Source organism: Hippocampus comes, unplaced genomic scaffold, assembly GCF_001891065.2.
Source record: "Hippocampus comes isolate QL1 unplaced genomic scaffold, H_comes_QL1_v1.1 scaffold1, whole genome shotgun sequence".
Classification (NCBI taxonomy): Eukaryota; Metazoa; Chordata; class Actinopteri; order Syngnathiformes; family Syngnathidae; genus Hippocampus; species Hippocampus comes.
The window spans coordinates 3,991,517-4,005,742 of NW_017805010.1; the positions used below are offsets into that span (position 1 = coordinate 3,991,517).

Genomic DNA, 14,226 nt, shown 5'->3' on the forward strand with positions numbered 1-14,226 from the left:
TAGGAAAGGCGGTAAAAGTTTCCATTGTATCACTTTTCTCATACCATGTCTATCGTCATTTGACACCTACATTGACACTTACATTAAACTGCGAATCACTTGCGTCACCCATGTGTGAATAGTTGGCGGCGAGGCGAGATCGATGCTACTTGAAGTCGCAGCAGCTAGCTAACAACGGGCTTTCTCCTAAATCAGTAATTACAGTGTCCATGGTGGCGAATAAACTACACTTCTGACAAGGATTATGAGGAGTGATTAATAGAGGGAAAGATGTAATTGCTGAGCTAACTAAATGTTGTGAAAGATGAGAATTCATTCATATTTTACAAACAAAATAATGAAAAGAATACTGTGTTTAGATTAACATTATTGTCAGGAATATTTTTGCCCTTTTAATAACTATATGGTACTAAATTTAGTGTACTATAGGAATCTTTTCGAAAGATGTCCAAGATGAACAATTTTTGTAAGTCCTTATGGACATGCCTAGAATAAAGACATTGCGTTGTCACTTAAAATGCCTCGTAAGGTGTATTAGTAAGATTGTACCGGTTTCTTAGATCTCAAAAAGTAAGACTTTAATTGCCTTACATTTCATTATGCATCAGTCCAAACAATGCTGTTTTATATGTCCGCTTTTTGATCAGGAAATCCAAGCCACTTGGTATGAGAAGCTCCATGAGTGGGAAGATGCTCTGGTGGCATACGATAAGAAGATTGACATGAACAAAGAGGATCCAGAGCTCATCCTGGGCAGAATGCGCTGCTTAGAGGCCCTGGGAGAATGGTATGTGATTATGTATACATGGAGTTTGACATCTGAATTGCCATTCTCTTTCTAGTCTAGCCTTTCAGCTGTGTGCATAACCGTGAATTCATCAGCTACTGTATATCCTCCTTGTTAGATGCTTTTAGTTGAGGGTTTTTTTTTCCCTATGTAGGAGAATGAGTTAGTCAATGTAGTGTGAATACATTAATTATGCCTGGGATCGCTGGATTAGGAGACTTTTCCAAATCTCCTGACAAAAATCCTTTTGATGGGGGTGAAAAGATTGAAACAAGGTTCCTTTGAGTTGACTGAAGTAATTCAATCCGGAAAGAATGAAGAGACGGCCAACTCCAGTTAGAGGTGCAGCCACTCTACTGAAGGCTTACCATAGCGACAGCTCACCCTCAAAGAGCATTCTTGGGGGGGAAAAAGTCAGTAATGTCCAAAAGATCCAAATGCTGTATGTGGATAGTTGTCGAAATTCAGACACTAAACAGATGGCTATCTACTTATGTAACTGTCTTGTGTGATTGTTGTCAATGGTGTCATTTTGGTAAATGATATGATATTTATTTTGCAACAAAATGATTTTGCTGAGGTTGGAGTTTGGGAGAACCTGAAGAGTCTGAAGATTATGTAATATTTGAAAGGGTTATGAGTCGATGAGGATCGGATTTTGGAGAACACATAGTTGCCTGTCAGGTTAATAATAATAATTTGAGAAAGCGTTTTTTTCCTAAGGTAGAAATAGAACATGTTAAGGTTGTGCTATCGGCACGTTACGAGACATTTAGGGTTCCTATAGATGAAAGCAAGGCAATTTAAGATGAGTTTTAGTCCCTTGAACATGGCACACTGTTGTCAGGAAAATAAATTTATTTATTTTGGATCAAATGTATGCAGAATATGTACTTGTAATTGTAGAATGTTGATGCAGTTCCTGCCGGGTGGCGAATGTTTACATCTCCCATCCAAAACACCAAGGCATCTTATTTGGGAAGTTCCAGCAACAATCTGATGTCACTCTTCCAATGTCTCCCAATGCCCTGAAAAATTAGGAAATGCAATGTAAATTACATGAAGGCTAATTTGAAAGTCAATAGTTGGGAATTACTGTATTGATGAATCCACAGAAGACAATACGGTTTGTTTGTCGTTCCCATACCGAAGGAAAGACGACAACAATATTGCAAGATATGATTCAACTTCTAATGAAAAGAAAAACCCACAATGGTCACAGAAATATCTTGAATCAGACATAAGTAACAATAAATATAAATCTAATGAAAATTAAAGAGTGAAAATCAGTCATCACTTATTAATTGTGGTTCAACAGGATTATTGAAAAAAAAAAAAACTCCTGTCACAGGTCTGGACAAAAGGGTAAAAAGAAGGGTACCAACGATTTTGTCCATGTGTCTATGACTGCCGGCTAGGCTGGAAACTTATTCTCGTGGAAGAGGCTCTGGAGAGGGAATTCTGGGCTTCTTTACTCAGGCTGCTGCCCCCATGACTCGATTCAGATTAGCATGGGTGGGTGGGTAGACAGATGGTTTAGAGAAGTTTGCGCCGTTAGCAGCTTCAATGAATCAAGTGAATTCAAACAAGGGTTAAGTTTGACACTAATAAGTGGTTGTAAGGTATACGTTGTTAATCTGACTCACGATAATATTTTAACCTTTAACACAATAACTCATCTCAAGCACTTCCTTGCCTCTACAATATTGCTACACATTGTATTGGAAGCTGTGTGTGCTTGCATCTTGCACACATTAGTCAGTTGTAGACTGGCTTCACTTGGTTTCCAAACCTCCTTCATGCTCTTGGTTTTTGTGCATCCTTCTATTTCTCATTCTCTTTCAAGCCCACTCCAGCTGACTTCCCGTATAAGATGATGTGAGGATTTGGTCTCCTGTAGGACAGTCCGTCCAGCTCTGATTGTTCATAATGAATTGTGTGTGTGTGTGTGTGTGTGTGTGTGTGTGTGTGTGTGTGTGTGTGTGTGTGTGTGTGTGTAATGTCCTGCTACATAGAAGAAAAATGTTTTGTGGATTGTAGAGCAATAGGTCATTTATTTGCTAAGGTACTTCATGTTGTCAAGCTTTTATTGAAAGTTGTTTTCATCTGAAATGCAAATTTTTAAAGAGCAATATATGAATGAATATTTGAAATGTTAAAAAAAAAAAAAACTTCTAATTTCTTTTACTTCCAAGTGTCAGTCCTTTGTTATTAAATGTTAGTCAACAAAAGAAACTGTGATATATTTTGTAATGATTTTAGTAAACCTTTATAACACACATTTCTTTTTTTTAATTATCTGTATTTACTGTAGTCAATGTGTAAGCACGATAAAGTGTATTGTCAGTTCATATCTAAATTATAAATGGAATGCGGCATGTTGAAGCATGTGGCTAGCACATTTGCCTCACAGTGGTTCCTGGCTCAAATACATCCAATTTGTCGGATCGACACTAAAATGGGTTCTTCCTTGGCCCATTTCCCACCCGTCGCCGAATCTTTGTTTGGAGGTAACTTGGCAGACCTCCACCATGACTGAGCAATCCAATTTAACAGTCGTGATGTGTTTTGAATTTTACACTGAGATCCACACACTCTTCAAGGCAACATTGAGGAAAATCGTTGCGGTGCTCGCCGCAGTTTTAAAAATTACTGCATCTGATGTATCTGATATAACAAACATTAGAGGCGTAGCATTACAATTCCAACCCCCCTTTCACCATTTTCCAAATAGCGTGACCTTGGAAGGAAAAAGAATGTTTAGGTTTTGCTGTATTTTTCTTCTATATGCACACTTAGAGCCCATGCTGATTCTTTTTTAGGGGTCAGTTGCACCAACAGTGCTGTGAGGAGTGGACTCTCGTCAGTGAAGAAACCCAGGCCAAGATGGCTCGTATGGCTGCTGCGGCCGCTTGGGGACTTGGTAACTCAGATACTTTTTAATCTCACGAACATTAACTCAGATACTTTTTAATCTCACGAACATTAACTCGAGCAAAAATCACTTGAGGAGCACTTTTTTTGTAAATTGAATACATTTAGAGCTGCATACCTTTTGGCAAATGGGCGGCCGAAGGATGCAATGGATGACTGTGAAATATAAACAATCGCATCCTCGCATGACATGGAAGTGGCCAACCACAACATTGACATAATATATAATGGCGGAGGAAAAACGTACCACAGTCAGAGCGCATCGCCTGAGATTTGTGGTCTGTGGCTTTGCCTTGGACCAGCAAAGCTCTCTATATGAAGACTGTCTTGACAGCGTATCACTGACAAGTCATGTTTGGGGTCCTTGTTATGTAAATCGGGGTCACCTACGGTGAAACGGTCATTGAGCGTTTGATTGTTTTTCCTTCAGGACACTGGGACAGCATGGAAGAATACACATGCATGATCCCCAGAGACACGCATGATGGTGCCTTCTATAGGGCAGTGCTCGCCCTGCATCAGGACCTGTTCTCGTTAGCTCAGCAGGTATGTTATGTCATCATCTTTGAAATACACCCAAAGGAGCAAACGTCTAACCCCCCGTTTACTGTACAGTACATTAAGGCTGTATTTTTAGAAAAGCCAAAGACATGCCATGGGAATGCACAATAGCCTCACTGTTTCTGGAATTTCCATTAGGCTTTTCAGCAAGCCATTGAACGTTTACCTCAGTGGACAACCTACTTCAAAGGAATAAAAAATGTCTAGGAATATTCCAGACTCAAAATATCAAATTTCCTCATTGCCTCATTATGTTCGTTTTTTTTTTTTTTTTTTTTTTTAAATAAAGTGATACCTATATGGTGTTGAAATGTTATGTAACTGCCCTTTGAAGCATTCAATCACAATTTTCAGGTTCACGTACTTTAGAGCCTGACCCTGTCTGCGGGATGGGATGAGGTAGAAGATAAAATACAATAAGAGTCCTCTTTTTGCCATGCAAAGTAACAGCAACATGCTGTACATAAGTGGAATAGACATATCCACTCGGGCTACGATGATGGAGTGAAGGGGCTACAGTGTTTCAGCAGAGCAGAGCAGTGCAGGATTTGGTGCGGTACCAAATGCAAGGGGCACGCACCTCTTTACCAAAACACTAATCAACCAGAAACCCATGAAGGGTCAAGGTCACAGACGATAACGAAATGATTTACCTTTCATGACATTTTTCATGATGCCCCATCTTCAAATGGCAACTGTGTAGAAAATGCACGTTATTCTAATTCCAAATCAATCCAATTTGTATTAGCACTACTTATATAATGTACCGGTAGTTAAGTAAAATAAGCAAATTTAATTGGGCTGGAGTCTGCCCTGAGATACCTTTACTAAAACCACCAAGTAAGGTTATCAAGTAAAAGCCCGCTGGCTTAAATTTAATTTGTCTGACTGCATTATCGTTCTTTTTAGTCTCACAATGCATCACAAGCGCTATCCAATCAGGTTGTGACTTTATGTATCGGGATATGATGTTTACTGGTCAATGTTTGATCCAATGATAGAAAGGCCTGTTTGAACACTAAACCAGGGCCAGATGTGCTTTTCAAAACGTTTTTTTTTTTGTGTGAACACAGCTTTAAATGCTGCTCTTTATCACCCTATTTCGTATGATACTTGGTAAATCACACGGTTTTATGTACGTATTTGTATTATCTTGGAACTGCGGCCTTGTAGTTCTTAGTCTCTATCCTGAGAACAAGCCCTTGATGCAAATGAGCAGATCTTACTGGAATAGGTCATCAAGAGTTTTAATGAACACAAGCTTCACCACTGACACCTGTTCCTCTGCTGTCCTGGGATTGATCCACCACGTCCCCTAAACACTCCGAAAGCCCCAAGGCTTGCTCTCTGTGCTCCCCACCTCACCCCCTCTAAAGCCGAGATTAGATCCAGGTGTGGCCTATCGGATATGGCGTCCGATGAATAGGGAAAGCAGCCGTTTTACTCTTACAGGCCATTCAAAATGAATAATGAGCAATGAAAAGCAGATGGAGCACGGTTGAAAGATGAAATGTCAACATGAGCTCAGTCTAGTCTTGCGGATGTGGTTCTTAATCCTCACACTTAAATTTGTTTGATTTCATATGGGCTGGTTGTTTTGCCGCTCAAGCAGACACGCAGACATGTGCGCGCCGAATCCCAGAGGGCTTCTGTGTCTGTGAATAGTTTGAGGCGGCTTTGTAAATTGTTTGTTCCAGCAGTAATGCATAGCCACAGCAATCCAGGGAAGCAGTCTTCTGTAACAATACCGATGCTATAAGCGGCCTTCTACCATGTATTTATTTAATGTTTACATGTTTTCATCTTTTTTGGGACAGACAGTCTCTAACAGGGCAATTTATTCCAAACCATTCGTATAGCATCATACATACCATGCTTTAATGGTATAGTCATGTCAATGGAGTCACGCAAATGCATATAAGACTAATATTTAAGGAGGAGAATAAATGGGCTCATCGTGTTTGCCTTGCATTAGAGCCAGACACTGCATTTATCAGGAGCCGTCTGTCTAACACAAGTCCAATGATGGCATTCTGGTGTCAACAAAACTATGAAGAAAAAAAGCCTCATTGTCACCTTTTCCCTCTCACAGTCTCTCTTTTTGTTGTGCATGCCTGCGCAGGTGTTTTGGGACATACGTCTTCCTTTCCCTGCCTGTGAAAAATAATTGCTGGTAGTTGGTCTGAAACAGCTGTTTGGCCTGGCTTGTGAGAAGTTCCTCAGTCACCGGCCATCATTTTACCCTTTTTTTTAGTGACAGCTCCAGAAAACAGGACTCTTACAGACAACAGATGAGTATTTAATATGAAGGAATGCCTTGCTTTGGGTTATGAGCATCTTATGAATACCACACTTCTTAAAAGTTGACTAAACTTGGATTTGTGGCTGCAGCTGAAGAAATTAGTTTGTGACCAAATAAAAAATGACATTGTTGATTCCCACAATGATTTATGGATAATTGTTAGCATCTTAAAGCCATTGTTGACTACAAAGGCAATGTTTTCATAACATTTTGAGAAACTGTCATGCGAGTGTAAAATTAAGTTAATCACACATAAATCAAAGCATTAAACCTCACTGACATAAGTAAATACAAAGTTGGTTCATATCACTCATATGCCTCCCACATTTAAAAAAATATTCTAATGACTGACATAAGTGTAACAATAGATTAACCATCATTCAAACTGAGTTAATCCTCTGATGCTCACTAAATTATGGTCTTCCACAATAGTGACATAATGCGTAGCAGTGGTTGGAACTCAGATCTGTGGTCCATATTTCTCGTATTTTTTTTTTTTAACTCAGCACGCAAGGCAGCGTGTGGATTGCTTTCAACAGTTCATTTTATATAACACTTGGCACTCAACAGTTCATCAAACTGCTTTGCCGTATGCACTGGCCTAAGTTTTAGTCACACTTCTGTATCACTTTTGGCAGTGCTTGCGAACAATGATGCAGTAAGCCAGTGACTATATTGTATTTTAACATGGCTGTTGCCTGCTACCAGCTGCTTTTGATTCAATATTACATTTTAATAGAATCAGTAACCAGTCCATCTTTTGAAATAATTCAGAATCCTATTCGTAGACAGACATCAGGCTTACTTTTCACTGGCTCTGCAGATCCAGCCAAACAGATTTAAAATAACGATGCATTTTTTTTTTTTTTGTCTGAGAGCATTGTTGTCAACATCCAATCTGTAATTATAATGTATTTGTTTTGCAGTGCATTGACAAAGCGAGAGACCTCCTTGATGCTGAACTGACAGCCATGGCTGGAGAGAGCTACAGTCGAGCCTATGGGGTACAGTGAAATACATTTTATCCCTATTGCAACTTCTATGAATTTCTGTTGGTGTGTGAAGAGCGACTATGAGATATTTCAGAAATGTTCAGGACTGGTGTCATAAGAGATGTATTTCAAACCTCAACTCCAAAATTGGAGTTTTCCTCTGCACCGAGGACCAGACAGTCAATCAGTACATCCACAAAGAGATCCTGTGGCGTTCGCCTCGTTTAGTGTGGAAGATGAGGCGAGAGTTGTGGTGGGACAACTTGTGATTGCTGCATGACAACACGTCTGCTTACAATGCCTCCAGCATCCGACGTTTACTAGCCAAGATGAACATCACCATGAATGGAGCAAGCTCCCTTCTCACCCAACTTGGCTACATCTGATTTTTGTGATGTTTTTTCCTCTTTCGAAGCTGAAGGAAGCCATCATCAGGACCCATTTTGAAAATGTAGATCACATCAAGATGGCTCTGAAGATGTGGAGGATCTCTGAAGAATCCTATCATGAGACATGATATAGAAGGCTGGGAAAGTGCTTTAGACTCCAGAGGAATTACTTCAAAGAGAAAAACATGTCGTTTGGAATTTAGATTTAGCGGCACCTTGGATACCCGACTTACAAGATTTTCAAGATACAAGCTGTCATCAGCTGACTTTTTTTTTTTTATGTCCTTTGACTTGCGAGCGTGAACTTGAGATTTAATAATATTAATAACGATGATAAATAGGCATCAGATTTTGAGGTACATATTGAGTGAATGGTAAATCAAGTTACCATTTAACATTACTCTATTTAACATGACAAAAGTCATTTCAGCCTTACTCTGTGAGCTAAATTGCTATAGTCAACTTTAAGAGAACAGTAGGTCGAACCACAATGTAGGGGAAAAAAAAAGGTCCAGCAGTTTAAAATGATCACCCACAAGGTAGTTGGTGTGATTGACATATTTACTTTAAATTCCTAGAACAGCTCATTTCAATTAGTAGCAGACTAATTATTCACCTGGCTAATTGCTGTCATCTCAGCTCAAGACAGAGTTCACATGCAACATAACCTTAATCCGTAAATCATCCATCCATCCATTGTCAACATATGAAAATATATTAAGCACAGACCAGAGAATTATAATTTTTATGATACAGGTTGACCACAAATCCCTGTCATATAATTCTTAATTTTAAGTGCCGCCCCCCCAAAAAAATCTAAGCAGACTCTGTGGTAAGCGTTTAATGCTTGCTTGTGATTTAAAAGGCCGATTTTTCCACAAATATATTGAATAAAATACATGACCGCAGGGGCGTGCAGCTTCTGGAGAAATTTCACAATGTCTTGTGCATTTCTAAAAAGCTGATATATGAGTAACTGGTAATAACCATGTCCTTGCGAGGGCTACACAAGTCTCTTGTATTGTACATGTATGAGATTTTGTCCCCATAAATTGAAATGATTCAACCAAAACAATCGTGCTCATGTGTTTCCCAGGCAATGGTGTCGTGCCAGATGCTGTCAGAGCTGGAGGAGGTGATCCAGTACAAGCTTGTGCCCGAGAGGAGGGACATCATTCGGGAAACATGGTGGGAGAGGCTTCAGGTAACCTCAGCCCTTCAATATGATGTATCGGAGCGCGCGCGCGCACGCACGCACGCACGCACGCACGCACGCACGCACGCACGCACGCACGCACACACACACACACACACACACACACACACACACTCTCACATGTGAAAGCTCAAATGCATCTTAAAGCAGATGTTGAAAAGGCTACTGTGGCTCAAGGGCGGCATTGTATGCCAAACATCATACAGTTGGTGCACACAAGGATACATGAGTAGTTTCCCAGCAAAGCCTTATAGTCTCTCGGAAAGCATGGAAAGTTCCTCTGTCTCCAAATCTGACTTTTGCTAAACAAGTCTATACGCCTACTAGTTTTAAATATTACAGCATTGGAATATATATATAAAATACACACACAGACTTCCAAGATCCTTCCTGTTAAGGATGAGTGTTTAACAAAATGTCCTTGATTTTGTGTGGGAGAAATTAACAGTCTATTAGGGCTAGGGCAGTAGTTCTTAACCTTATTAGAGGTGCGGAACGCAACCAGTTAATATGCACATTAACCGAACCCTTCATTAGTGAAAAATAAAGATGTATATTTTCTTCTTTTTTTTTTTTTTTTTACAAACTGAAGATATATTAAAAAACACATTTATTAAAAACAGAAAGAAGTAAATGAAATTTCAAGGGATAAGTATGCTTTTTTTTTTTTTTTTTTTTTTTTTTAATTGAACGACGTAATGTCACGACAGTCACACGTTGACTACGAAGCGAATTAAATTTCCCACAGCACTGATTGGACAAGCAATGTAATGTGATCATCTGCAGCGTGTCATAACTAATTGACATGTTGAGTCCGGTGTTTCTTAACCTCCATGGCAGAGGCTCCGTCGAACCCCTGAGACCAATTCACCGAACCCCTAGGGTTCGATCGAACCCAGGTTAAAAACCACTGGGCTAGGGGAAAAAAGTTGACCAGTTCGACCAAGTCACTCACCAAAAATGGTCAATGCAAAATGATTTGTCTGAGGCATTGCACCATTGTACGCCATCCACGCAAATATTTCCATTTTTAAACCCCTCATGTCTTTTATAAAGTCTACTAGAGCACTCTCTTGGCAGGAATTTTACCCTGCAATCAGTTAGTTTCCACTGTTAGGGCACGACAGTGATTATATTTTTGGCAGTTTTTACACCGGATGCCCTTCCTGATGCATCACGCTTGTTTTTATCCAGATTTTGTACAGGTTAACACAGGCAGTGGCTTGGAATTAGGGTGTAGCATACCCATTAGGATGTTGGCGTTGGTGACTGCGCTTTGAAGCGCTGTCCCCTGTGGGAAAGGCAGGAATCAACTGCTGCAAAGTAACGTGGTTTTAATCTACCATCGCTAGTTAAAGCATAATCAGCATCATATTCATAAATAAGTATCAAAAAATATATAATATTTAAATTGTAATACACTTTTCAACTATATGCCGAGCCCTAGTTTTTCACATTTGGTAAAGGAATAATAACATTATGTGCGTTGGAGTTTGAATGTGTCTCTTGACAAAAGATGGCTCCTCACCTCACCAACTTCAAAATGAAAAGCAGCGCGTTTCATTTCTGTCTATCCATTTTCTTCCCACGGTTCGAAATGGCACCTGGCAAATTCCTTTCGGTGACTTTTCAAAGCTTTCAGACTTGACAGTTGGAAAGAAAGCATTTCCAGACGCACTGAATTCCTGTCTCTGTAAAATGATGGTACTCTTGATCAGTCTGACTTTTTTTTTTTCTTTCCCATTTGTAAAAGATGAGATTTGCTTTAGGGTCTCGTGATGGCCACGCAGAGCAAACACACTGACCTTATAATGCCAACAACAGCAGTGACGGCCTTTTTTTTTCCTCTCATAACAATTAATTTGGGACTGATGTCACTCCTCTGTCAAAGGGTCCCTGTCCTACTCATCAACTATGGAATTTATATTATTTTATATTCAAGTAACGTGTGTGTGCCTTAACCTTCAGTTGACTATCATGCATTACTGTTTTTCCAGACATTTCTCTCTGTCAAATGGACTCAAAATATTCAAAATTGAGATCCCCTCAGAAACTGTTCCGCAGAAAGATTTTTGCCCGTCGTTAAAATGAAGTGAAATATTGTCATCGCTTTACTGCAAGACTTAAAATATTGAGTTACACCATTTTGCTCTTTCATGCAAAAAAATAAATAAATAAATTATAATATTGCCTTCCTCATGTAAATCATGTCGGAGCAGAGGATGCCAACGAAAGTTCTTGAAAATACATAAAAGTTGACCTATATATCTGTTTATTGTACTGGCACGTGGAACTTGACGTGTTTGTGTGTGTGTGTGTGTGTGTGTGTGTGTGTGTGTGTGTGTGTGTGTGTGTGTGTGTGTGTGTTGTTGTGTCTATAATGGCAATGATTTCATCCAGGGCTTTAACTATATAGCTCTATTCTGTACAATATCATGAGTAGGTGCCAAACTTCTTTTCAAAAGAGCATTTTATATGTGCTTTTTGTGTGTGCGTGTTTTTTTTCTCTCAGGGTTGTCAGCGTATCGTGGAGGATTGGCAAAGGATTCTAATGGTCAGGTCACTGGTGATCAGCCCCCATGAGGATATGAGGACGTGGTTGAAATATGCCAGCCTCTGTGGCAAGAGTGGACGTCTGGTAAGCAGCCGCATCATTCCTTAGTGTGTACTCATATTCAACTTCAAAAAATATACCGGTAGATTTATTCGTCACAAACAATGGAAGACCGAAACCCTCACTTGGTTGGTTTTGCAGTATGCTTCATTCAGGTCATTGTCCATCTGCATTTTGATGCACTGTCCAATAAGTTCTGAAGCATTTGGCTGAATATGAGCGGAAAGCATTGCCCAAAACACACTTGAGAATTAAACCTGGCACTTTTGTCAGTAGTCACATCATCAGGAAATACAAAGGAGCCAGTACCATGGCAGTCATACATGCCAACGCCGTGACACTTATCACCACCATGCTTCACTGATGAGATGGTATGCTTTGGATCTTGAGCAGTTCTTTTTTGTCTTTTGTCTTACCATCACTCTCACGCAAGCTGATCTTCGTCTCAACTGGCCACACGATGGTGTTTCAGAATTATATAGGTTTTTTATTATTTTTTTGTTTTTAAAGACGTTTGGCAAGCCCTAATCTGACCTTTCTGTTTTTGAGGCTTTATATCTTGTATTTAACCTTCTGTATTGACTCTGATGAAGTCTTCTCTTGATTGTTGGCTTTGACACATACATCTATCTACCTGGAGACAGTTCTTGACTTCTGTGGCCAATGGTTGTAAAGGTTTTTTTTTGGGTTGGGTTTTTTTTTCTTCAACAGGGAAAGAATTCTTCGGCCATGCACCACAGTCTTTTTCTGTGCATTCTTTTTTCAAAGAATTTTCCGAACAGTTCATGTGGCCAACTCTAATGTTTTTGCTCACTCTATGATGGGCTTGTTTGGATTTTTCAGCATAATGATGACTTGCTCACTCATGGTGAGAGGTCTTTCGATCCGAGCCAGTTGACAGCAGCAGATTTTGTACTGAAATTTTGAACTTTTATCTGCTCCTTGTAAACGGCATAATGAGGAAATAACATGCACCTGGCCATGGAGCAGCTGAGCATACAATTGTCCCATTACTTTTGTCCCTGAAAAAGTATAATTCTGTTGCAATTCCTACACCATAACACCATTCACTTGGTTTGCATTTGCAGTAAATACCCTCAAATTAAATCTGAAAGTCTGCAGTTAAAGCAGATCTTGTTTACTTTGATTCAAATCCATTGTGATGGCTTTAGTGCTAAAAAAAAAAATATGAGCACTATGTTGGACGTGATTGCATCTGAACTGGGGCACAGTTAGAAACGCACTTGTTCCCTGTAGTGTAAATCTGTGCTGGATTTGCTACGTGATGTCATTTTTATCAAAGTAGCCATGCTTGGCCTCGGGTCCATCAAACTGAACTTCACTCAGCCAACTATCCCACCCCCCACACCCCACAACATTAAAACACATAAATTACATCCACCTCTGTTAGTCTCATTGATTGCAAAGCATTGCAGACAATCAGCTTCACACGCACACACACACACACACACGCACACACACGCACACACACACACACACACACACACACACACACACACACACACATAATGCTTGAATGACTAACGGTGATGTAACTGAAAGTGAAAGCAATGGCAAGCATATTGGAGAAAGTGAAGACATGGTTTGGGGGGGAAGAAAAAAAAACCTTCTCGGACTGGTCTTTTTCTCCTTTTTACCTTCTTTGCTTCCCAAAATCATCTTAATAACTTCTTCCTGCCGACTTCAGTAAACGTGTGTCATGACAGTTATATAATGAAGGTCTGTGAGGTCTCAAGGCCTATAAGTTTTTCCAAAATGACAGAATGTCATCATCGGGTGTCTGCCTCGATGGTCCGTCAACTTGCTGACGCTGCTCTTCATTCCGCCGTGATGCATTTGCCCGTGTTTTACTTTCTCGCCCCACTCCTTCCAGGCTTTGGCTCATAAGACCCTGGTGCTCCTTTTGGGTGTCGACCCCTCGAAGCAACTTGATCACCCACTGCCCACAGCCCACCCCCATGTCACCTACGCTTATATGAAGTATATGTGGAAGAGTGCTCGAAAGGTAAGCGCAAGCCAGCTCTCTTTTTGGTCACCCTTCTGGATGGAAATGCAGTAATAGAAAAGAGGTGGAAGTTTTTTAGGACCATTTCATCTTATTTTCGCATATCCTGTGTGAGCCCGGCCGGTTTACACTTTTATTTCCATCACAACTGTATCCCGCCATAAAGACAGCCTGTAATGTTAGACGTGTATGAGTCAGTCATTCAGGAGCAGTGGTTTATGATTGATTGCTTTGAAGCTGGATAAAAACATTTAGTTTCCAATAAATTCCTTGCAAGTCCTCCGGGGGAAGCTTTGATTTCATTGGAGACTTTAGACTATTTTTTTCATGTAATTTCAAAGTAAAAACTAAACTAGGACTCATGGGTAATTGTCTTGAATTTGGCAAATGAAAAGATATTAAAAA

At 39.9% G+C, this 14,226-nt stretch overlaps 1 protein-coding gene across 1 annotated transcript in view; it reads left to right on the forward strand.

The window, feature by feature from the left end:
• Positions 1 to 14,226, forward strand: part of mtor (mechanistic target of rapamycin kinase) — a 72,656-nt gene that overhangs the window by 38,796 nt on the left and 19,634 nt on the right. Inside the window, exons 30-36 of the mRNA XM_019863058.1 lie at positions 648 to 787; positions 3,610 to 3,710; positions 4,152 to 4,267; positions 7,511 to 7,588; positions 9,062 to 9,169; positions 11,694 to 11,819; positions 13,690 to 13,821. Of these exons, the coding sequence (XP_019718617.1) occupies positions 648 to 787; positions 3,610 to 3,710; positions 4,152 to 4,267; positions 7,511 to 7,588; positions 9,062 to 9,169; positions 11,694 to 11,819; positions 13,690 to 13,821 (801 nt within the window). The remainder of the gene's footprint in view (positions 1 to 647; positions 788 to 3,609; positions 3,711 to 4,151; positions 4,268 to 7,510; positions 7,589 to 9,061; positions 9,170 to 11,693; positions 11,820 to 13,689; positions 13,822 to 14,226) is intronic.